Raw genomic sequence first — 23,417 nt, 5'->3', positions numbered from 1 at the left:
AGCCATCCACACTGAAGGACGTGAATATCAAGACACAAGAATCAGTGGGGACCATTTTAGATACTATCACCTTTTGTTAACTATCTGCCTACTAAGATATTTGGTTTTCTGAGGAACAAAGGCAGCTACAGTTCCAGTCTCTGTACTTTTATACAGAACTGAGGATTCTTTGTACTGCTTCCTAAGGTTTCTTTTTAGAGAGAATGACAAGTGAGGGGAAGATCAGGGAGGGTATCTATTATGTTGCATTGCCTTTGACTAGTGGTAGAAGGATAGAAAACCAGACCAAGTTGATCACCTTGACTTTTATTGATAGACTCTGATTACTTAAAGATACTATAGGAGTGAATAGCAACAGCTGAGAGCTCAAACATGTTCTTCAGTATTTGAATGCTCTGATTTAAGACTGTTTGCAATATTGCTTCTGTTCGTATTAAAAGAAACTAGTATGGTTTGAAGACTAGACTAGTACATTGCAAATGATGAACAATTACGGACAGCAAATGGCTATTCTGTGTCATGATTTTAGCTTTATTTTATGATTCTGAGCTTAGCGATATTTTGTTGGTGTATACTGTCATGTCTTTTCCTGCAGAGTAACCAGCAAAGAACTCTACATACCAAAACAAAATGACTTAGTATGGAAAATTAACAGAGAAACTAAGCCTAATAAGTAAAAATCTAGGAAACAACTACTTTTGAGAATTAATCTCAAATCTCTCCACTTTTCTGTATCCCAACCGATACCACTCTAGTTCAGGCTTCCATTTAGTTCGTTCAGAATTATTGCAACCTGACTTCTTTTTAAAACAAATTTTTTTAATGTTTATTTATTTCTGAGAGAGAGACAGAACATGAGTGGCGGAGGGGCAGAGAGCGAGGTAGACACAGAATCTGAAGCAGGCTTCAGTCTCTCAGCTGTCAGCACAGAGCCTGATGCGGGGCTCAAACTTCCAAACCCTGAGATCATGACCTGAGCCGAAGTTGGTCACTCAACCAACTGAGCCACCCAGGCGCTCAACAACCTGACTTCTAACTAGATTCTTTCCTCTAGGCTTATTTGAAAGGAATGAATTTTTCTCTTTCTTGTTATGAAGTATTATTTTTATTTTTTTATTTACAATTTTTTAATGTTTATTTTTGAGAGAAAGAGAGAGACAGAGATAGAGTGTGAGTGGGGGAGGGGCAGAGAGAGGGAGACACAGAATCTGAAGCAGGAGGCTCCAGGCCCTAAGCTGTCAGCACAGAGCCCGATGTGGGGTTTGAACTCATGAACTGCAAGATCATGACCTGAGCCAAAGTTGGGATGCTTAACTGACTGGTCAACTAGGTGCCCCTGAAGTATTCTTTATTTTTTAAAATCAACTTTGAAGTATAAATCACATTCAGTAAAATAGCCATATCTTCATTGTACAGATTTGAGTTTTTGACAGTACATTCGTGTAATCACCATGATTAGTGTATATGCATTTTCATTCTTCCAGAGGATTCTCTTGTGTATTGCTCAGCCCATCCTCACCCTGTACCCTAGACTCGGGGAACCATTGATTTGCTCTTTATTTTGATGGGTGAGATTTGTCTTTCCTATTGTTTCATATAAATGAAATGATTATAATTTTTTGTGCCAGCTTCTTTGTAATGTTTATGAAATTTTCCCATGTAATTTCATATATTGTCTTTCTTTTTTATTACTGAGTAGTATTCCATTGTTTGGAAATGCAGTTTGTTTATTCATTCACCTTTTGGTGTTCATTTGGATTATTTACAGTACTGGGCTATTATCAGGTTCTGCAAAGTACGGGTCCAGCGATCTGTTTTTATTAAAAAGTTTTATTGGAAAACAGCCGTGCCCATTCCTTTTGTATTATTTGTGGCTGCTTTCAGGCTAAAATGGCAGAAATAAGTAGTTGTGACAGAGACTGACCACATGGCCCACAGAGCCTAACCTGTTATTCTCTGGCCATTTAAGAAAAAATTTGCCAGCCTCTGATATTATAAATAAAGCTGCCATGAACATTCATGTACAGTGTTTGTTTGGGCATTTGTTTTCATTTTTCTTTCAGTTCCTAGAACTGGAATTTCTGGGTCATGTGGTGAACGTATGTTAAAATATATAAGAAATTAAGTTTATATGAAATAAGTTATAAGAACTGCTGGTCATATTATAGGTATCACGTTTAAGTGTGTACGAAATTGCTTTTTCCAAAGTGATAGTATTTTATATTTTCACCACCAGTGTGTAAGAGTTACATTCTCTCCATATCCTCTTACACATGTTGTATTATCAGTTTTTTAAAAATATTTTAACCATTCTGGTAGTTGTATAATAGTATCCCAGTATGATTTAATTTTGTACATATTGATGACTAGATGATATTAAGTATCTTTTTATGTGATTGTTGGTCATTTGTCTTTGATTTGATTAAAAATCTGTTAAAATCTTTGGCCCTCTTTGGTATTGGGTTGTCTTATTAGTGTTTGTAATTAGTGTTTGTATATTCTAAATACAAGTCCTTTGTTAGTATTTTGTATTATGTATATTTTAATCCGTTCTGTGCCTAAAGTTTTTTTTAATGTTTATTTATTTATTTTGAGAGAGAGAGAGAATACGTGAGTGGGGAGGGTCAGAGAGAGAGCTGGAGCTGGGAAGGGGCAGAGAGAGAGAGAGAGAGAGAGCGCGCCTGTGTGCGCATGCACACGAGTGAGGGAGAGAGAATCCCAAGCAGGCTCCACACTGTTAGCACAGAGCCTGGCATGGGGATTCAAACTCAGGTACTGTGAGATCATGACCTGAGCTGCAATCAAGAATTAGATGCTCAACCTACTGAGCCACCCAGGTGCCCTTGTACTTAAATTTTTTTTTTTTTTTTTTGAAAAAAGGCTTCATTTTATTTCTCCAATTTTCTCATTGTTTAATGTGGGAGGAGAAATCTGGTCTGCTTTGTTAGGGCAGGGACAGTAGTTTTTTGTTCATTGCTATATCTCTGGTGGGTAGCACAAAATGTGGCAAAAACTAGCTATCCAAAGGTCTCATCTGAATGAATTAGTATTTAGAATACCAACAATCATGGGATTACGTATTACCCATACTGTTTTCTGAGAATAGATGAGTTCTTTGTTATAGTTCTTTGCAAATTATGAAAAGTAAACATTCTGTTTTATTCTTGTTGAAGTTTAAAAGGTGACAGTAAGGCATTTTAGCCTTGGTGCCTGCATTCCATCTTCTAGAAGGTATTCATTATTACTCTTTTGTGCACAAGTATTATCCACCTGAACATTCGTAATCCAATCAAGCCTTTTTTTTGTGTGTTTTCAAAGGTGATTTGCTCTATAGGTGTCCTTTGGTCGTTAGTCATTGAAGAGCTAAAGAAAAGTTTCTAGTAACATTGTGTTCCAGCGATTTAAAAGAAAAGCATGATGTTCAGTGTTTTCGCACTATCAGAATTAATTTCATATGTATAAAAGAATGATCCTTGAATTAAGGTTCTGTGGGCAGTTTTTTGTTTGTTTTTGACAGATTTTTAAAACTTGCTTTGGAAATTTTCTAACACATTATGCACCTTTTTTCCCCCAAGATTGAAGAATGAAAAGGCATTGCGTCTCAACCTTATTGGTAAGTAGATTTACTTATTTGACACTCTGGCTAGAGGATAGTGAAATTCTGCTATATGCCTATTTTTTTGATTCTTCTAGGCAAATACTATTTTTATCTAAATGAATTTTTTTTTACCAGATTTAATTAAAACCCAACAAAGTAAAATCAATCATTAGCTCTTAGAAAGCGTTAATAATGTCTACTCAGTTTTTTCAGAAACTATTTAGTTTATGTTTACCTACCTATATCTATCTATCTCTGAAGTTTAATTCTACTCCCTAATGATTAGAATTAGGAAGGATTATGGCCTAAGTATTTTGGAAACAGCAGCTTATATTTAATGATGTGGATACGTGCATCCTCAGTCTGTATTTCAGTGTCATAATCTTTTTTTTTTTGTCATATTTATTGTTAGTAAATTTTTACTTATTAGCCCGACTTAAAAATAGTGACCCTTAGGCTTTATTTGAACACTCCTCTCCAATGCTTTCTCAGTTGATAGAATAGTATTTCTAAGTAGGTCATCCATATCTGGGGTAGGGTCATTTCTTGATCTGTAATTTTGAGAAATCTAACTGAATATGACCCTGATCGTCAGATTTACTCATAAGGATGAGGTGTGTTAGCTCGTTGATAATGTTGGTCACTCTTTGCACAGTGTCTAGCAGCTCTTGTATGGTTAATATATTTAGTGACTTTGAGGCCCTGGACAGGTTACTTATTCTCATCTCTGAGTAGGGATAATAATGTACTGATCCTCATAGGATTGTAAAGCTCTTGACATAGAGCCTGATGCTTATTAAATGTTCAGCAACGACCATCTTCACCATTAATCTAATCAGGTTTGTTTCATTATTTTAGAAAAGTTCTGTCCTTTGCTTTTGAAATACTTAGAACTTCATGTTCTGTTATGCTTTTAAAAAAATAATTTTTCATTCTTACTGGACAAGAAATATACAGAAAAGCATCTCTTCCACCCCTGTCTCTTCCCCAAATTAAAATGTGACAATTTGATTTCTGACAGACTGGTTTAATTAGCTTTGAGCCCACACGAGCCTTTGTATTTAACATTGAAATAAATTTTGATACTATTTTAAACACAGTGATGTTGAAAATTATAATGAATACTCATTGCATAAGTGATAACTTACGGTGTTGAATGATCTTGGTACCTGTTGTTACAGGTGAAAAACTCCAGTGGTTTCAAAGTCATCTTGATCCCCAAAAAGCAGGATATTCAAAGAAAGATGCTTGTGAATTAATTGAAAGGTAAACACTGGGCGTGTTATGAGCAAAAGGTCAGAAAAGAGGGACTTGTTCAACCTGGTTCTTCAAGAGACAGAGTTCTATTCTGGATTTATAGAGGAGTAAACGGACTTTGTTATCTGAAAGGCTTTAAGATTCACACCCTGGCTTAGCCACTCTAGTAGGTTTGTAACCTTTCTGAGCCTGGGTGTGTTAGTTAACCCACCCAGTTAGTTCCTGGGGGTCAGGAAAGGCTTCCTAATGGAAATATTGTCTAAACTGACACCTGAAGAGTAAGAGTTAGCAGGTTGAGGTAAGTTAGCTGAAGAGCCTTTAGGCAGAGAGAATCACAGATAAGAGCGACATATGTAGTGATCTGCCAGACATTTGTTAACAGGTTCAAAGAGGGCATTGTGACAAGTACAGCTAATTAAGGACCTCAAGTATCATTGTAAGTTTGGACTTTATCGAAGGACATTGGGAGCCACAGGAAGCTTTTTACAGCAGGCACCTGAGATGGTCATATTTAAACTTTAGAAATGTCACAGTAGTGAGAATGAGGATGGATAGCCTGAAGGGACATGGTTTTGGCCAGGACACTGTTGAGAGGCTCATGAAGCAATCCAGGCAAGAGATGATTCTGGTCTCTGCATCATTAGTAGCAGTATGGTGAAGAGAAATGAAGACTCTGGAGATATTAAAGAAGGTAGAAAGTCTCGCTCTTTAGTGAAAACTTAGATGTGGCATAAAAGGGACAGAGTAGCATCAAGGAGGACACCTACATTGTTCACTTGGCCAACTGGGTGGATGGCTATACTGTTTCCTGAGGTAGAGAGCCAGAGATGGAGCAGGTTTGGTGGGGGATGAGGGGGACTGGGGTGAACAGAAGTTCACTTTTGATGTGTTAAGCCTCCATGGGACATCCAAATGGAGATGTCCAGGGGGTGGTTGAATATGAGGATCTGGAGTTTAGCAGATACTTGGAATAGCAGGCAGTGATTTGGTTGCTGGAATTTCAGAAATGGTGGGGTTATCCAGGAAAGGTCTGAAGTCTGAGGACTCGAGGAACTCAGAAGAATACAAAAATTTCAAGGACGGGTGAAGCCTGGGGTTTATATTTTATTTATTTATTTTTTTTAAATTTTTTTTTTTAATTTTTATTTTTGAGACAGAGACAGAGCATGAACAGGGGAGGGGCAGAGAGAGAGGGAGACACAGAATCTGAAACAGGCTCCAGGCTCTGAGCTGTCAGCACAGAGCCCGATGCGGGTCTTGAACTCATGGACGATGAGATCATGACCTGAGCCGAAGTCGGACGCTTAACCGACCAAGCCGCCCAGGCGCCCCTGGGGTTTATATTTTAAATGAAGTAATGTCAGCCAAATGTACAGACTTGTAATTCAGGTTGCTTTCTCATTTCTCAGGTATTTAAATCGATTCAGCAGTGAACTAGAGCAGATTGAATTACATAACAGCATCAAAGACAGGCAGGGAAGGCGGCACTGTTCCCGGGAGACAGTCATCAAGCAGACAATGGAGCGTGAGCGGCAGCAGTATGAAGGATATGGTCTTGGTGTGTTTTCTGTGATTTTATTTTTACTCTCTAAAATACATAGCCATATCAGATTTATAATTCATTTCAAATGCTTAATTTTTAAAATTCTGTTTAGTTTGTTTTGAATTTCTTCCTCTGATTTCCTTTCTTTTGTGAGTATATCAAACAATTTTTTACTTCATTTTTTTCCTTACATTCTCAAAACTGTCACTTGTGACATTGACATCGTATCTTTCTACTGTGACAATAAAGCTTTCCTCTCCCTCTGGCACATACCTAATTTGCTTTATTGTGGAGTTATTGCCCGTCTCCAACTACATCTGTGTTCCTTTAGAGTGGGTGCTGTGCCCTCCCCGTCTTTGTAATTCTTACAGGACCAATCTTTATGGGTTGTAGTCATACTTGAAAAACTGTAAAATCGAACATTCATTGATTCATTGTGGCATTTCTGTGTTGCTGGTTTACTAACATTTTCAGAAGAAAAGCACTTAAGTGAGGGTACTTAAGGCTTGCAAGGCCCACAAACAGTGATGACACAGAGGCAACATGGCCTGCAGATGGCATTTGATTGACTTATTAATTGCCATTGTAGAAAAAACCTGGTGATTGCACATGAAAAATGTAGATTTCTGGCTTCTTTTTAAAAAATGCAAATGGTCTGGCAGCATAATCCACTATAGTGGAGTAACAGCTGTCCCTTTTAGATTTGATCATATATTCTTAAGTTTGCCGTGGTCCTGTACATTCCTTCATTCACATTCCATTCCTAGTCCATGTTATGATTGCATTTATGGTACATGGATTTACTTAAAAAGCATAGTATGAACGAAATACTTAATAGCAAATTAAATTTTTAAATTTTGGTAATAATAACACTGAAACACTGACCCTAAAGGAAGTATCTTGTGGATAACTGTTGTGTTGATCCCAGCCTATTGATAGTGGTGCTGTCTGCTAGACATGCCTGAAGCACCCACCTGAGCGCCTGGTACTTGTGGTGAGCCCCCATGGGCATTTCCCCAACCAGAGCCAGTGTTGTGGTAGGACCAGGTTTTGTGGTTCTTACTAGGATTGCATGATACACCTCAGTAACAACCATCAGGGGACTTTGGGAAAAAAAGATTTATTACTCACAAGTCCTGGAGGGTCCACAGCACAACCCAGGGCATACAGGGAGGACGAAGGTAGAGAGAGGGAGTGTGGACCTGGGGCTCTGCCTTTATTAGGATCCAAGGTGAGGTGCCAAGGGTTTCACAGGTTCATTCTTTATTGCCAAATTAGAAACACAGCAGTGGGAGTTAGGGCGCGAGAAGGGAAAAGTGGGGTCACTCGAGTGTTTGGTTACCAGGGCTTTCTGAAAGGGAACTTTCACGGATGGGGGCGGCCTGGTTTCTCATCTAGTTGTTTTGCTGTAGCTGTGTCATACAGCTGGCAAGACTTTTATTTGAGAAGGGTGTCTGTGATACGGATGTCTAGACAATCAAAAGCTTAACGTCAGGCACCTACACTACAATAATGCTAGAAACCCTGAAGTAGTTGGTAGTTCCTCTTCATCATCTGTAAGAAGTGCGTTCCTAACTGAAAAAATAACAGAAAATAGCTTTAGAACTAGATAGATCTGATTTAAACCCTTACAGCTTACTATTAAACAGGACAAGTTATTTAAATCCTCCCCTCCTGCGGCTTTGTTTTCTTCAGTTTAAACATTGCAATAAATAGCATACCTACTTCCACAGGTTGTTTAAAAGTTACATAAAGTTTGATTTATCAAAGTACCTGACACAGGAAGTTGAGGGAGAGCTTCAACTACTCCCTTTCATGGAGTTGTCACCATCAGACTGTAAAATTTGTTTATGTTTGTAGTCTCCATTTTTCCTCATGTTCCATTTTCTTTGTAACCCACTTTAATTAGCTGTCGTTTCCACTCAACTAACAGTACTGGCAAATAGTTGCTATACTGGGCATTGATTCTCAGTCAACTTTTCTGCATCATTTGATACAGATGATCAGTCATTTCATTTTCTTGTCACACGTTTCATTTGGTAAAGAAGACCCTTTCCTACTTGTCTTTCTAGGTCACTGGCCAAGACTTTAGTGTCCTAAATTGACTCCTCCTCTTCACAAACTAAATTTTGGCCAAGGTCTCTACTTTGGGGGCCTCTTCTTTTTATCTGTCTATACCAATTCCTAATGGATTTCATTCTGTCTTGGTTTGAAATACTGTCTACATGCCCATAATTTCAAAATTTGTATCTGTCAGTGCTAACTTGTCCCTAGAACTCCAGATTTGCATTATCAAAGATGGGTTTCTTAAAATCTCTACTTGAATGTCTTATAGGCATCTCAGACCTGACCTGTCCCAAAGCAAAGTCCAGCTCTTCTCCCAAAACTTTCTTCTCCCACATGATCTGTATTTCTGGCAGTGGCATCAGTTGTTCAGGTCAGAAGCCCATGCATAGTCACTTTTACGCTCCGTCCATATCCTCAGCAAAATACATTTTGCGTCTGATAAATTCTGCTACTGTTACCAGCTCCCTAGTTCGAGCCACCATTGTTTCAACTGTACCATTGTAACGGCCTCCCAGTTGGTCTCTGTGCTACTGCTCTTTCCTTCTAAAGTCTGTTCACCATGTAGCCAGCAGATTAATTAACAGGACGTGGCCAAGGTCAGACACGTATTGGTGATTGAGTCAGCCCAAAAACTCAGATCCGGTGTTGTTTCAGGCGTGCCGCAGTGCTGCTTCCAGTGTCAGGGAGTGCGTCTGGTGAACAAGTCACCTTCTTAAACTAAGCCCTTTATACTTCCAAAACTTACTTTTCATATAGCATTACAGCAGTGCTTTGAAATTTTGTTTTGCTTTGGATGTTTTCGCTGTCACTTTTGTATGTGAGATAATAAACAAGGAAACTGTAAAGTGTTGTAATTTAAAGAACATTGCTTAATGGATGTAAATTATTTTCTTTCCTAGAGATTCCAGACATTGTAAACGCAGGTAATCTGAAAACTTTTAGGTAAGTCTGTCTCTTTTTATTACTCCTTGAAGCTGCATGTAAAATACATGAGACATAAACTTTCTTCCCTTATGAACCTAGAACTTTGAACTTAGCTCTAATGAGCTAAAAAAAAAAAAAAAACTCAAGGGTTTCTTTTAACTTTTTCTGTTTTATCAAAGTAAGGCTTTTCCTAACTTGTGTTTCTTTGAAACACCTGATGTACACTGAAATGATAGTGACATGGTGCTTTTATTTATTTTTAAAAGAAAATTTAGATACCTTAATATAATACCTAAAAGAACTTGTTCTCACTATTCTTCCCCAGTTCATACTTTTTAAAAGATAACCTAACAGCAACAGACTTGATGGCTCAGAGTTCTTTCAGAAAGGATGGTTATTGGGAAGTGATCCCAGAGAAAAAGTTAAGTCATCAAGAACTAGTTAGTCTGGTAGTTGAAAGATTGAGTTTTCTAGTGTAACAATAACATGTTTTTGTTTCTGAAAATTACTGTGATTTACCACCATGTGTGAAAAGAAGAATCTTTTCTGACTGCATTTTGGAAATTTGCCAGATATGATCTAGGTCCTACTTTTTATTTATTTATTAAAAAGTTTTTTCATTTTTATTTATTTTTGAGAGAAAGAGAGACAAAATATGAGCAGGGGAGGGACAGAGAGTGAGAGGGAGACACAGAATCCAAAGCAAGCTCCAGGCTCTGAGCTGTCAGCACAGAGCCCCATGTGGGGTGGAACTCCTGAACTGTGAGATCATGACTTGAACTGAAGTCAGACTCAACTGACTGAGCCACCCAGGTGTCTTAGTTCCTACTTTTTAGATTCTTGAAACCATATGGCCAGACTGAAGATTCAGGTTAGGGAGAATAAAAGAATGGAACAGAGCCTCCTTCTAACTTCTGCCTAATATTTTCCTGAATTGCTTTTTGGAAGTTTTGGATATGTGGGAATCTGTGTGCAGTTATAGCTATTATAGGTTAATGAGAAGATGCAAGAAATATGGACAAAGCGGACCTCAGTTCTTGGGACTCTTTTTTTTCCTAATGCATTTATGTTGTTTGTTTCTAGTGCATTTGAATCTACTATACATTCATAAGCTTTGTTCTGCTGCTTTTAGAGTTTTAAATACATTGACTGTTTCCCCACCTCACACCCCAGCAACCCTCTGTGTGTACTCTCTTTTGTTTAGGGAGTGGGATTTGGATCTGAAGAAATTGCCAACCATTAAAATGAGAAAAATTTGTGCTAATGATGCAGTTCCCAAGAAGTGCAAGAAGAAAACTATTATAACCGTAGACAAAGATTTAGGGGAATTGGAACTAAAAGATGAATCCAGTGACTCAGATGAGGAAATGACTGCAGTGGCCTAATTGTCCTTTATTTCAGTTGAAAGTAAATAAATGGAAAGCGTAAAGTTATATTTGAACTGATTATGGTAAATAACTGTCTACATTCAAGAATTTGCCATGTAGCTTATCATCTTTCATGATGAAACTCCCATTTGCAGTTTCAAACAGTGTTATGATTTTCACTTAAAAATAAGTGTTACTTTCCATTTACATTAAGTTGCTAAAATAGATATAGTGAAATAAAAGTATCTAAGATCCATTTAACCTGATTTTCCTGGGCATAGGGAGTGATCTGAATAAGGGAAAAAAAAGTTTTAATTTTTTTCATGTTCACCCTGGATCACCTAATCTCAGATTGTGGGGTATGTACAGCAATGTGTTTTCTGAAAGAGTCCCGTGCATACTTCTTGAGTAGTGGTGATAACAAAATTGTCTTTCAGTAATGTGTTTCACTAATCTTCCTCTTAAATTAAATCTGTTTTCTTTCCTTGTAAGATAGGGAAAATGTGATATGGAATAAATACACACTGATGGATTGTACATTATTTTTATTATCTTTGAGCCAGAGTTTAATGGTAAAGAAAAAAATGGTGACTATTTTCGTAATGTTAGTCTCCCACACTGTAATTTGTTATCTTTTAACAAATAAGATAAGTGGTTGCAGGTTAACTCTTTTTGTTTGTATATTTCCTGCTTTCTCATGAAGGCTGATAGGTTTTATCTGTGGAAGCAAAGATCAGAGCATCAGTTATTGCGATTGTGTTATTTATTCTTCTAAGTGATACACTAAATGACATATAATATAACTCAGTATTTCAAATATGAAAAACATGAATGTTAGAATGTTGTTCTTTATAGGACTTGTTAAATGCAGTTATCTTTTAGGCTGTTTTCTAAGGGATACAATGCAAGTGTCTTTGAGTATTTTCAAGAATATAAATGTAAAAGGATGCTATAAGAGGTTTACTAGACATCAACTAAGTCTTGTTAACAACTTATTTAAAATATTACAGCTTTTTTTACTATTGACAATTAAAAATAAAATTTATTTCCATAATTTCACTTCTTAAAGTTCCAATTATTTCATTTTCAGTGTTTCATTTCAGTGTTTCAACTGATGCTGATTTGCTTTCTTTAGTAATCTTTGTAAGAGTATGGTTTTATGGTTAGAGAAGTTCCTGTCTCTTTAGTCACTGGAAAGTGTCCTTTTTTTGGGGGGGGGGTTCATTTTTGTTTCAAAATGGCTATAAACACTGAATCTTTTTTTTTTCTTTCAATATATGAAGTTTATTGTCAAATTGGTTTCCATACAACACCCAGTGCTCATCCCAAAAGGTGCCCTCCTCAATACCCATCACCCACCCTCCCCTCCCTCCCACCCCCCATCAACCCTCAGTTTGTTCTCAGTTTTTAACAGTCTCTTATGCTTTGGCTCTCTCCCACTCTAACCTCTTTTTTTTTTTTTTCCTTCCCCTCCCCCATGGGTTTCTGTTAAGTTTCTCAGGATTCACGTAAGAGTGAAAACATATGGTGTCTGTCTTTCTCTGTATGGCTTATTTCACTTAGCATCACACTCTCCAGTTCCATCCATGTTGCTACAAAGGGCCATATTTCATTCTTTCTCATTGGCACATAGTACTCCATTGCACATAGTACTCCATTGTGTATATAAACCACAATTTCTTTATCCATTCGTCAGTTGATGGACATTTAGGCTCTTTCCATAATTTGGCTATTGTTGAGAGTGCTGCTATAAACATTGGGGTACAAGTGCCCCTATGCATCAGTACTCCTGTATCCCTTGGGTCAGTTCCTAGCAGTGCTATTGCTGGGTCCTAGGGTAGGTCTGTTTTTAATTTTTTGGGGAACCTCCACACTGTTTTCCAGAGTGGCTGCACCAATTTGCATTCCCACCAACAGTGCAAGAGGGTTCCCGTTTCTCCACATCCTCTCCAGCATCTATAGTCTGATTTGTTCATTTTGGCCACTCTGACTGGCGTGAGGTGATATCTGAGTGTGGTTTTGATTTGTAGTGAATCTTTTTTTAAATTATTTTTTGATGCAAAAAGGTGATTTTATTAAAGCACAGGGACAGGACCTGTGGGCAGAAAGAGCTGCTAAAACTGAATCTTCAAGAGAAGAGAAACTGTTTTATCTGGTCTGATATTTAAAAAGTCTTACTATTCTGTTAGATAAATAACTTATGAAAATGGCAGATTGTGCTCTCCCTTAAACATTTGTTCCTGGTTTTCCCTATACCATCAAAGCAAAAAATAGAACAAGCACCCTGGTTGGAACTAGAATAGGTAGGTATTTGTTGAATGGAGGAATTTACTTTATCATTTAGGATAATAATTATAATTCATAATTTTATTATATATCATTATAAATAATTATATCATGACAGTAATCCTGTTACTCCTGGCTGGACCAAAGTAGCCTAAGAGATAATTTGTTGTTAGAGTATTGCTTTTAAGTGATATCCTTAATCATTATCTATAGAACATGTTTTTTTCCTGCAGGGGTAACTTGTGCTGCCTTATGTAGGCTCCTTCCTTTCGGTCAGTAGATTGTCTTTGCAAGATGGCTTCCGCAGTCCATGGCCTTGGAAGAGAACTCACTGGCAGTTCTTTGTAAACCAGGGGTGGTGAATTTTTTTTTTTTTTTTTTTTTTTGTAAAGACCCAGATAGTAAATATTTTAGGTGTTGCAGCCCAAATGCAGTTTCTTTTTGCATGTCTGTGTGTGTGTGTGTGTGTGTGTGTGTGTGTGTGTGTGTGTGTTTTACTACCCTTAAAAAGGTAAAGCTCATTCTTAGTTGTGGCCATACACAAAATAGGCTGGATTTTTCCTGCTTGCCATAGTTTGTCAACAATAAGCGGAACTTCCACGGTTATGAGCTAATGGTACATCTCTAAGCTCAGAGCCGTCAACTCTGACAGTGGTCTCTTTCCAGATATCCTAGTCACTTCTTTTCCTCACCGACATAGGTGTCTCCTTAGGACTCTGTCACCTCAAATAGGAGCTTTTACTATTCTTCTATCCCTGTGTTTCAGGAGCAGGAGATTAGACAGGTGTCCTCTTTCCTCTATTGCCACTGCCACTTCTCTGTTCTTTGAAGTTCTATCACTGTCACCCTTTCCTTATTATCTTACCTCCCAGAAGAACCTTCTCATTCATTGAAGACTTTACTTGGCTCCGTTTTCTTCTCCCTTATTTTAATCATTTCAGTGAATCCAGGACCTTGTGGATAACAAATCTAAAATTGTGACCCTTTTCTCCACTCCATTCAGACACTTCTCAGTGGCCACACCCAGATACTTACCAGCTCCTGAAACTCCCATAAAATTTGACTATTCTGTGCTCCATTCACCATCTCCTATCCCCCTCCACTGCTGAAGTTCTGTACTTTGACCTCATTCTTTCATTGTGCACCACCTATCTCCTGTTTTCAGATTCTTTTAAGTTTTGTTTAGATTCGGGTTTTAGAGTTGCCTCCTGTCACATGCTCTCCATCCCTCTGCCCCTGACTGCATAGTATTCGTCTTTCAAAACTCAGAGGAGCACACCAGGTTATCTGTTTCCTTTGTACCTGTTGTTCCCAAGTAGCTCAGCATTTGTGGAGAGTATCCGGTTTTTCCATTCATGTTTGTACATCTCAAGTGGATTCTCAATACTGCTTAGCAGTTTTACTGTGTACCTGTAATAAGTTCATTTTTCCAACTTTTAGATAATTTTCACTACTTAAAAAAATTTTTTTTTGATGTTTGTTTATTTCTGAGAGAGAGAGAGAGACAGAGCCCAAGCGGGAGAGAGGCATAGAGAGAGGGAGACACAGAATCCGAAGCAGGCTCCAGGCTCTGAGCTGTCAGCACAGAGCCTGACACGGGGCTCCAAACCCACGAACCATGAGATCATAACCAGCCGAAGTCGGACACTTAGCCGACTGAGCCACCCAGGCGTCCCTCACTACTTTTTCATGTTCTAGCTTAGCTTTAATATTTGCCTCCTCAACCAACTGTTCACTTTATATACATCGTTGAGACAATGAAACTGCCCTCCCCTTTCCCTCTCCCTCCCCTTCCTTCCCTTTCCATTTTATGGATGTAGCAGCTTTTCTCCTTTCAATGGCAAATACTCCTATTTGTGTCCTGGATCCCAATCCCTGTTCTCTCATCAGGAACCTTGAATCTTTCCCAAGTTTTTCACCTAATTTCTGAAAACTGCTTGTAAATCATCTTTGATTCTTCACTTTCTCTCTTCCATACCCTCCCAATTAAATTTAATTAGTCGGTATTTGTAGTTCTGTTTTCAGAAAGAGAGTCAAATCAGTCCATGTCAGGCCATCTCCACTCTGCCCTTACCTGTCACTTCCTCACTGGCCTTCATGCCACCATTCTTGTTCTTCATAATCCATTCTCTGGAGTTGCTGATGAATTTTTGAAAATGTACACTACAATATGCTACTCCTTTGTTCATCTTGTTATAGTATCATTCTGTCATTTCTTAATTAGGTATGTTTATTTGATGGGTATAATTTTGTTTCTAAACACTTATTTTTTCAGAACAGTTTTAAGTTCACATCAAAATTGAGGGGAAGGTAAAGAGATTATCTGCCCTGCCCCCACACATGCACACCTTCCCCCATTATCGACACCCCCTACCAGAGTGCTATATTTGTTACAACTGCTGAACCTACATTGACATCCATCATATTTGGGGTGAAATTCACATGACAAATAATTTGATTCCTAACTGCTTCTCCAACCTTTACTTGTTTCCACTCGCCCTTGGCTTATTGGACTTCAGGTACACAGACCTTCTGTCTATTCCTAGAATGGCCAAACTGTTTTCTATTGTGGAACAGCTCTGCTGGCACCCTGAAGACCTTGTGTTTATCCATTTAGGCCAGGCTAGGTTCAGGCTAACCTGAGCCATGATGGCCCATGATCTTCCTGGAACACAAGGATTTGGGGCATGTGAGGAACTATCATGGGCCACTTCATGTATGCCTCCCTGTCTCCCAGAGAAGATGTGAGACAGTTGTCCTTGCCTCCAGATTTTGATGAAGTATGAGACTTTCCATTTTGAGTCCCTTTAGGGCAGAGCTGCAGGCCACAAAGTTGCTTAGCTACAACATGGAATTAGTATCTCAGCAACAAGGTGCCCCACCCCTTCTGTTGCATTATAGTGTCCTCTTTCATGTCTCATGCCCCCTCTTTTTGTGTCTTTTCTTGGGACAGGACTCATGGGGCTACTGGTGGTTTGTCTTTCTTCTGCTATCACTGTAAGTAATAAACTTTGTGACCCTAACAAGGGCTTGCTGTTTCTACGGTAGCTGAATCTTGCTTGACAACCACTTGGGACTTTGGTTATTGTTCCCATTGCCTGCATTGCCCTTTCCCTGAGTTCCAAGTATTTCTTCCCATTCTCTTGCTTCCTTTGGTATCTCTATCACATCTCCCAGTTTTAGGACCATTAGCTGAACACACAGTGACAATGACTTGTGATCCAGGAGTATTTGCTGTAATTCAGGAGGTGCGAGGAGACTATAAGTGGATATCCAATGAGGCAGAATGAGCACATACAATTAGTCTACCAGAATGACCTGGAGGTGGCCTTGGGCTAGGCAGTGGGTTTACCCTGAATTCAGGTTTAGAAGTTGGGGCTTTGGAGAGAGACATTTTCTTCTCTTACCAGCAAACATCATAGATTAGAAATTGATTCCACAGTCTTTCTCCTATTACATAGTATGTATGAAATTATCTAAATTTACTATTTTATTATGTCTGAGTAGACAAATACTGTTAAATTCTTTGGTATATCCAAGCCTTATTTATGAGACAGTCCTTTCTTTACATTATGATTTTTCTTCTAGAGGTTTTGCTGTTTTGTTTTTTTGTTTGTTTGTTTGTTTTTAACAGGTTTTGAAAATCTGTTTAGATTATTTCTATTGGTTTTCCCCTGTTAATGCACCTCTTTATTCCTTTCTGTAATATCAGGGTGAATCCGCCTGTGTTGGCTTTAAAGTAACTATGAATCTGTTCAGAAGCTGCTTAAACATCCAGACTGTTATAAAATCTTAACAACTCAAGATTTTTTGAATGTCGCAGATACAAACCTGCAGAAATCCTGGTAAATTAGGCAAAGAGTACAGAAACCACAACAAAAATTTAGGTCACTTGTTTAATATACAAAGTCTTTCTTTCACAGATAATTATTTTCTTTTCCTTAATTCATCTCAGTACACATTATTCACAAAACAGTAAGTTGTTAATGCAAGAGAATTAGGTAAAACCAAAAAAGTACAAATGCTCAATCTCAAAAATTGCACACAGTTAAAATAATTTTTCCTCGTTTGTTTTAAATGGGATATCCAATTTCAAAATGGGCTTCAGATTTGGAGGAAACATTGCAGCCCAAAATAACAGCACTTCCTTTCAGCTGTATTGATATGTAAAATAGCACCTTTGGGCTGACTTAAGAAAAAAAAGGTTTTTATCTTTCTTAATTAAAGTGTAAGTCTTTCACAATTATTATATAACAACTACAATAATGAATAATAAGTTTAAAGAGCTCTACTTTGTTCCGAAATATTCATTGGCAAGGTAAGGAAAGGTAAACTGTCAGTCAAATGGAATAATCTTCCCCACCACACCCCCTTGGCAATTACAGTCTCTTAATGATGTCATTGCTCTAATGAGCTAATTTTCCAGCCAAACAGTAGATGTTTTAGGGGTACTCAGGGACCTTTTGCATAACAAAATAAACGAGGCTATCTCTGGGGCAATAATCACATGTAATAGCAGCTCAGAGTGAGATTCAAGCCGGGGATATTTTAAAACACTTCTTCAATATACACCTATCTTCAATGTGTCCACTGCTATATCCCAGGTTGATGGGATCATTTTTGTTTGGATTTTTTTTCACTTTTGTTTTACTTGTGTTTGTTCTCAAGCTTAATTGCCTTTTGGACTTCACTCTTTAAAAAAATAACTGGAATTTCATTCCTTTACAATTCAATCTTTGATACAATGAAAGTGAGAGTTTTAAAAATTAACAGCGTAAATGTCTGTAGTTTATGGTATTGATACTACCAAATGCATGATTATAAAAAGCCAAGATTTTTAACAATTGTGTTGCCATTCTTCAATTTCAGTCCTTTGTTTCAATTCCGTTTTTTTACATGAGCAGGAAAACATGCTTCAAAAAAACTGTCAGCCTGGAGAGTAGTTTTTGAAGGGTATATCCAGTCCACAACAGTATTGTCACAAAGCCAAATCCTTTCACTGAAAGGGCAGTTGCCACACAGAATATGAAAGGAAATCAACATTAGGTTTTAAATGCATGTAATTATTTCAGATTGTTTGAACTATAAACAGCCATTATAGGAAAACTTTGTAAAAGATTTAAATTCGGGAGTTCAGGGTTTATATATGAAGTTCAGAAGAATAACAGCAGAATAAAAAGCTGACTGTTAACCTTCTAGGGAGCTATATATATTATTATATTCTCATTACAAGAAAGTCAAGGCTTTTGTAAGTTAATTTTGAGAATTTAGGTATGATCTTAAAACACTATGTCATATTTTCTTGTTAAGACAGTAATGCTGATCTTTTAATTCTAGAAATGTTTTCTTAGTGTTAGGTGTGACCCTTAATAAACAAGGCCTATTAGCCAGTCCTCTCCCATTGAGAAATGAGCTATGCATTTACCAATCTTTAGATTTGTACAGAATTTAAATAGTATTTTTGGTGGTAATTAAAGTAATCATTTTCCTTCCAGAGCAGACAAAAGAGATAACATTTCATTGCTTGCTGGTGACAGATTCCCTCCCACTTCCTCCCCCCCCAAGGAATATATGTAAACAACTTGTTCCCATTGCTAAGCTCCTGGAGAAATGGATTAGTAAAAAGCTTAGGGCAATTAACAGAAAAATTGAATCAAGGTTAATCTATTGGGTGATATGCCATGGTTAAATCACCCAAAGCTTCTATTCATGAGTATTTATCTTAAAACTTTAAAATAGAAATTTAAGAGGAAGTTAATACAAATTTTAGTCTGTTTAAAGTTCATTAATTTTTTATTACACCACTTTTACCCTTATTTGTGCAGAAATTTTGGTACACTTTCGTTAACTTCAACTGGGTCTTCCCTGTGCCTTTATTCCATACCCTCCATAACAAGTTTTAAGAAAGATGTTTTAAACCTTTTGTTTCCTGACTGACCAAAAACCTTACCACTTTTCTCATGTACATACATGAAATCACACACACACACACCACACACACACACACACACACACACGACATTGTTTACCTTTTCTTTATTTCTAGGAATTGGGACTATTTGGACTAAGTGTCAGCCACTACTAATATTCATATCTTTCTCCTCATTAAAAGGTTATTTCCTTTTCCTTTCTTATATGATAATCCGTGAAGAACAAGCACACTGATAATTACAAAGTGCATCGATGTGATACCCAGGTTTGTGCAATGCGATACCCATGCTTTGGTTCTTATGGCCATCACAGTTGCCTTTTCACAATAATAAATATGACAGCTAACAAAAATAAATCACCTTTTAAAATGTAGAACCTCTTTCTTTGACAGGTCACTACATCTATAATCATTAATCTAGCTCACTGCAGAATCTATCATCCACACTTCAGTTTTACATGAATATGCAAGGAGCACGATAATCAGCTGCACATCAAACCTCAACAACTCAGTTTATTACTTATCACAAAATCTATTCAGTATCTTTACTTCCCAGCTGAGCAGGGAAATGCTGTCAGCTTTTTCAAACAGAGTCTAAATGCTTAGTCATAACTACTCCTCTGTCAAGTTGATACCACTTGTGGATTAAAAAAAAAAAAAAAAACTTACACATTTGACCTAAGAAAAATATTTAATTTCTGTTTCCTTATCATCTGTGCTTCATAGTAGCAAACAAGCTAATTTCAGAACTTTGCCACAGATCATTTCATCCTTCCCTACTTTTTTTTTTTTTTTTTTTTTTTACCTTTTAGAGAAATGGTAAGTTCACCTAACTCAGGATGTTTAATTTGATGAATGTAAGTGCTTAATAAAACTGTAATATTTGAGAGACTCTGAATAAAAGAATGTTTTTATTCAACTGTTCGATGAAGCAGAGGTCCTGCCTCTAATTTTAGGGCTGTGCTATCCAGTACAGTTAATTCAAATGAAGATACGTTGTAAAGACAAAATACATACTGGATTTTGAAGACTTGGTTCATAAGAAAAAGATGTAAAATATCTCAATTTTAATACTGATGACATGTTGAAATGATGATATATAGTGTTAAATAAAATATAAACATTTCATTTAGTTTTACTTTTTCTAATGGGGCTGCTAGAAAGTTTAAAATGTATGCATATGATATGTCCTGCGTTTGTGGCTCATGTTATATATCTGTTGGACAACACTGTTTTAAGAGGGACGAGATAAAATATAGAGCCTGATAGTTGATTTCAACTTCTGTAGGTATTTAACAGTGCTAATTACACCCAAAAACCTCTGAAAATCCTTTGCTCATGACTTAAACATAATTCTAAGTATTGATCTCTTCAAATGTGTATTGCATCTATTTTAAAAACATGCATCTGTTAAAACAACTGGACTCCACTATAGCCATAAAAATCTGTTAGCCGTCCAAAGTATAAATATCAAAATATGCATCCTCCCAAGTTTGCTTCTGATATGACGTAAGGATAATGTAGACAATTTCAAGCTTAAAACCAAGTATGTTTCTTATTTCTGGATGAAAGAGTTAACATTACAAGGCCTTAGAAGAAATACACATTGCAATTCAAGTCTGTATTCTTAAACTTTGTCCTGCTATCGTGAAGATGCATGTGTCCATGTAGTCTTTCGTCATTGCCTGAAAGCATCCCTCGCTCCATTGGTTCTTAATTGTCTTAGAAATCACCTCTAGCCAATTTTTCACATTTCTGTATCACACTTTGGACTGCTTCATGGGATCCTGGTCATCGGTGCCTTTTGGTCCTTTCCTTTTTTGAGCAAAGTAAGGAAGAATGAGTCAGTAGGAGAAAGGAGAAGATAAAGGAGTGAATGATTCAGGATCACTTCTGTCATTTGTAGTGGCTAAGGGCTAGAAAGATACCCTTCAGTGAAGAAACTCCCAACTGTTTGTGTCACACCGGGATGACCTCAGGGGGGCCTCCCTCTGCAGATGGCAGTGAATTTGTACCCGTTTGTGATACAGGCACCACCACAGCATCTTTGATGTCCGTGTTTATGTTACACGAGAAATTCTTCTCCTGCTTTTTGGCAGTGTCTGGGCAATTTTGCACAAAGATCACACGGTTGTAGGCCTTCAGCCTGCGCCATAACTGAACGTAGACTTTACACTGTACGTACATGAAGACAAGACCTCCCGTGAAGCCAATGGCCACCACAACCAGTTTTGTCCAAAATGGCCATTCAAGAACACCTTTGAAATAAAAAAGAGAATGTTATCACCAAGTTGTTATCAATGGACTTGGTAATTTTTTTTTTCTATGACTCCTTCAAAAGACCATGCCTGCCTACTAAATTTTGTGGATAAGAAATATATTGTTAACAGGCAGTAAAATTCTAACCAGAATTGCTTAATTGCTTTCAACTCTTTTAAAGGTACTGTTGAAAGTCTACATGAAGGAGCTCACCTACCACTATAATGGTCTTATTTCTCCTTATAGCATCAAGTATGTGACATTAGACTTTAGATACTTACTTTGACATTTATTCCTTATAGTGAACATACTAAGTGAAAGAGTCAGTTTAAAATTCTTTTAAAGGATTTACCTTACCTAAAACCTTAAAGGTCCACCTTAAAATCTTTTAAAGGTAAAGTAATAGGTACCTTTATAGGATTGTACATTCAGGTCCCCCTCCCCACCCTCATTCCCTTTAAAATTAAATAAATGTGAAAGAAAGAAGCTGTCACATCTCACCAGAAACAATTCCTGAGTATAGGCATGCATAAAATTTAGTGTTTTAGTCATTTTTGTTTCATAAGTCTTTTTGTCGCTGAGAACCACTTTCTTACATATCAGTATTTTCTCTTAATTTCCACCATCATAACTACAAATTGTCTTTCACAATTTTTAAAACTATTTCACAAGAGTTTCTGTAGCTACAACAATATTATGAATGTTAAATACATGACAGTCAGGAGTCCATCTCTTGCCAACATCAGTATGTGTGGAGGGTATAATAGCTATCTACGTTCATGTGAAAGGCTTTAGTATGTTGGGCCAGGAAGAGTTGGTTAGAAATCCTAGTTTATGAGAGTTTCTGATTCTATTTTGGGTTATTTACTTATACCAATGGATAAAGTTATAAGAAGTCCTACCTATATTTTGTAACAGTGACATATGCTTTATGCTTCTGTAAGAAAACAGACACAAGGGCTTGTTCAGCTCTTACCTTAGTTCTACCTATGCAAGGAGAACAATCTGACACACAGACCGAGGGTAGACCAGTGGTTCTCAACAAGGGCAAGTTTTGTTTCCCAGGGGACATTGGGAATGTCTGCAGATACTGTTTATTACACCTGGTGTTGGGGTGGGGTGCTACTGACTTTTAGTAAATAGAGGCCACAGATGCTGCATAAACATCCTATAGTGCGTAGGATAGCACTCCCCCCCAACAAAGAATTATCTAGCCCAAAATGTCAGTAGTGCTGAGGTTGAGAATTCGTGTAGAAGATAATCATTTAAGCTTCTTAACTGCAGGGAAGATTCAGTACGCAGATCAGACATCTTGAAGTTCTCCAAATTTAGAAAGATTTTTGCTCTTGGCTACTATATTGATCCGTAGTTTCTATGTGTTTGGAATGTTTTAACCACAGACAAGCTGGAGAAGACGTGCTTTAGCTCCCATTTGGGGGGAAGTCCCCATGGGTTACATCTAACTTTCCCCTCTGTTTGCTAAATCAAACTACCAGCTGTTCTAAGAGTCTGGAGGTTTTCGATTTCTGAGGCTTTGTCCATGATATTTCTTCTCTCGGTTTTCCTTCCGTGCTTCTGCATGTCTACTGTTGCACAAAAGCCAACTAAGAAGTAATTTCCAGCTGGAAATAAACCCGCATTCTTCCAGTTTCATGTTATTTCTTCCACTTGTGGCATGTGTTAACTTTCTAACAAGTTATTTTTACTTTGGTACACCATAATCTTGACAAGCACAGAATTTATGTCAGGTTGGTCTTAATTTTCCACAGTGCCTTGCTCAGTAGCTATTTCAAGGATGAATGAAAGCTTTTGAAGTTCCAACTTGGATTGCTTTGCCTCAGTCTTTTTAATATAACCAGAGGTGACAGCCTTTCTTCACTTGTCCATGAAGCCCTGCTTTCATTGGTGGATAATATGAAGAATCCACTCTTGTCCTACCTCTCCTTCCTGAAATAATGGCTGGAAACCATAATATACTTGGGAATCTGGGCCATTTTCTCTAATTCTGGGAGACAGTCTGGTTCCTCCACTTTCTTTCACAATGTTCTCTGAATTGATTTTGTCTCCTCCAGTCATTTCCTTCGTAGGTTTGGGAAGTCAGGGCTCCCAGTACATCCATCAACAGTTTAGAGTGTGCAATATCCCCCTACCCTACATCCAGAAGTCATTTGGGTACAAACCCACTGT

At 37.5% G+C, this 23,417-nt stretch overlaps 2 protein-coding genes and 1 long non-coding RNA gene across 4 annotated transcripts in view; 1 reads left to right on the top strand and 2 right to left on the bottom strand.

Moving 5' to 3' along the window:
- The window catches only part of TMA16 (translation machinery associated 16 homolog), a 28,543-nt gene extending 16,733 nt beyond the window's left edge, over positions 1–11,810 (top strand). Inside the window, exons 3-7 of the mRNA XM_007084231.3 lie at positions 3,576–3,613; positions 4,780–4,864; positions 6,265–6,413; positions 9,365–9,407; positions 10,594–11,810. Coding sequence (XP_007084293.1) covers positions 3,576–3,613; positions 4,780–4,864; positions 6,265–6,413; positions 9,365–9,407; positions 10,594–10,774 — 496 coding nt within the window. The 3' untranslated portion in view covers positions 10,775–11,810. The remainder of the gene's footprint in view (positions 1–3,575; positions 3,614–4,779; positions 4,865–6,264; positions 6,414–9,364; positions 9,408–10,593) is intronic.
- On the bottom strand, positions 11,390–15,358 carry LOC122237927. The gene is made up of 3 exons (XR_006216699.1): positions 15,117–15,358; positions 14,345–14,452; positions 11,390–11,474 (listed from the first exon to the last, which is right to left on the bottom strand). It is a non-coding gene; the product is annotated as an uncharacterized LOC122237927 (long non-coding RNA).
- Positions 15,359–16,709: 1,351 nt separating this feature from the next.
- Positions 16,710–23,417, bottom strand: part of MARCHF1 (membrane associated ring-CH-type finger 1) — a 90,479-nt gene continuing 83,771 nt past the window's right edge. The window contains exon 5 of one of the 2 annotated variants that reach the window (XM_042983668.1): positions 16,710–21,229. In XM_042983668.1, coding sequence (XP_042839602.1) covers positions 20,931–21,229 — 299 coding nt within the window. In that variant the 3' untranslated portion in view covers positions 16,710–20,930. The remainder of the gene's footprint in view (positions 21,230–23,417) is intronic. The other variant, XM_015538442.2, reaches the window with a different exon arrangement.

The sequence above is a fragment of the Panthera tigris genome, chromosome B1 (assembly GCF_018350195.1).
Source record: "Panthera tigris isolate Pti1 chromosome B1, P.tigris_Pti1_mat1.1, whole genome shotgun sequence".
Taxonomy (NCBI): Eukaryota; Metazoa; Chordata; class Mammalia; order Carnivora; family Felidae; genus Panthera; species Panthera tigris.
This window is presented reverse-complemented; position numbering and strand designations above follow the sequence as displayed.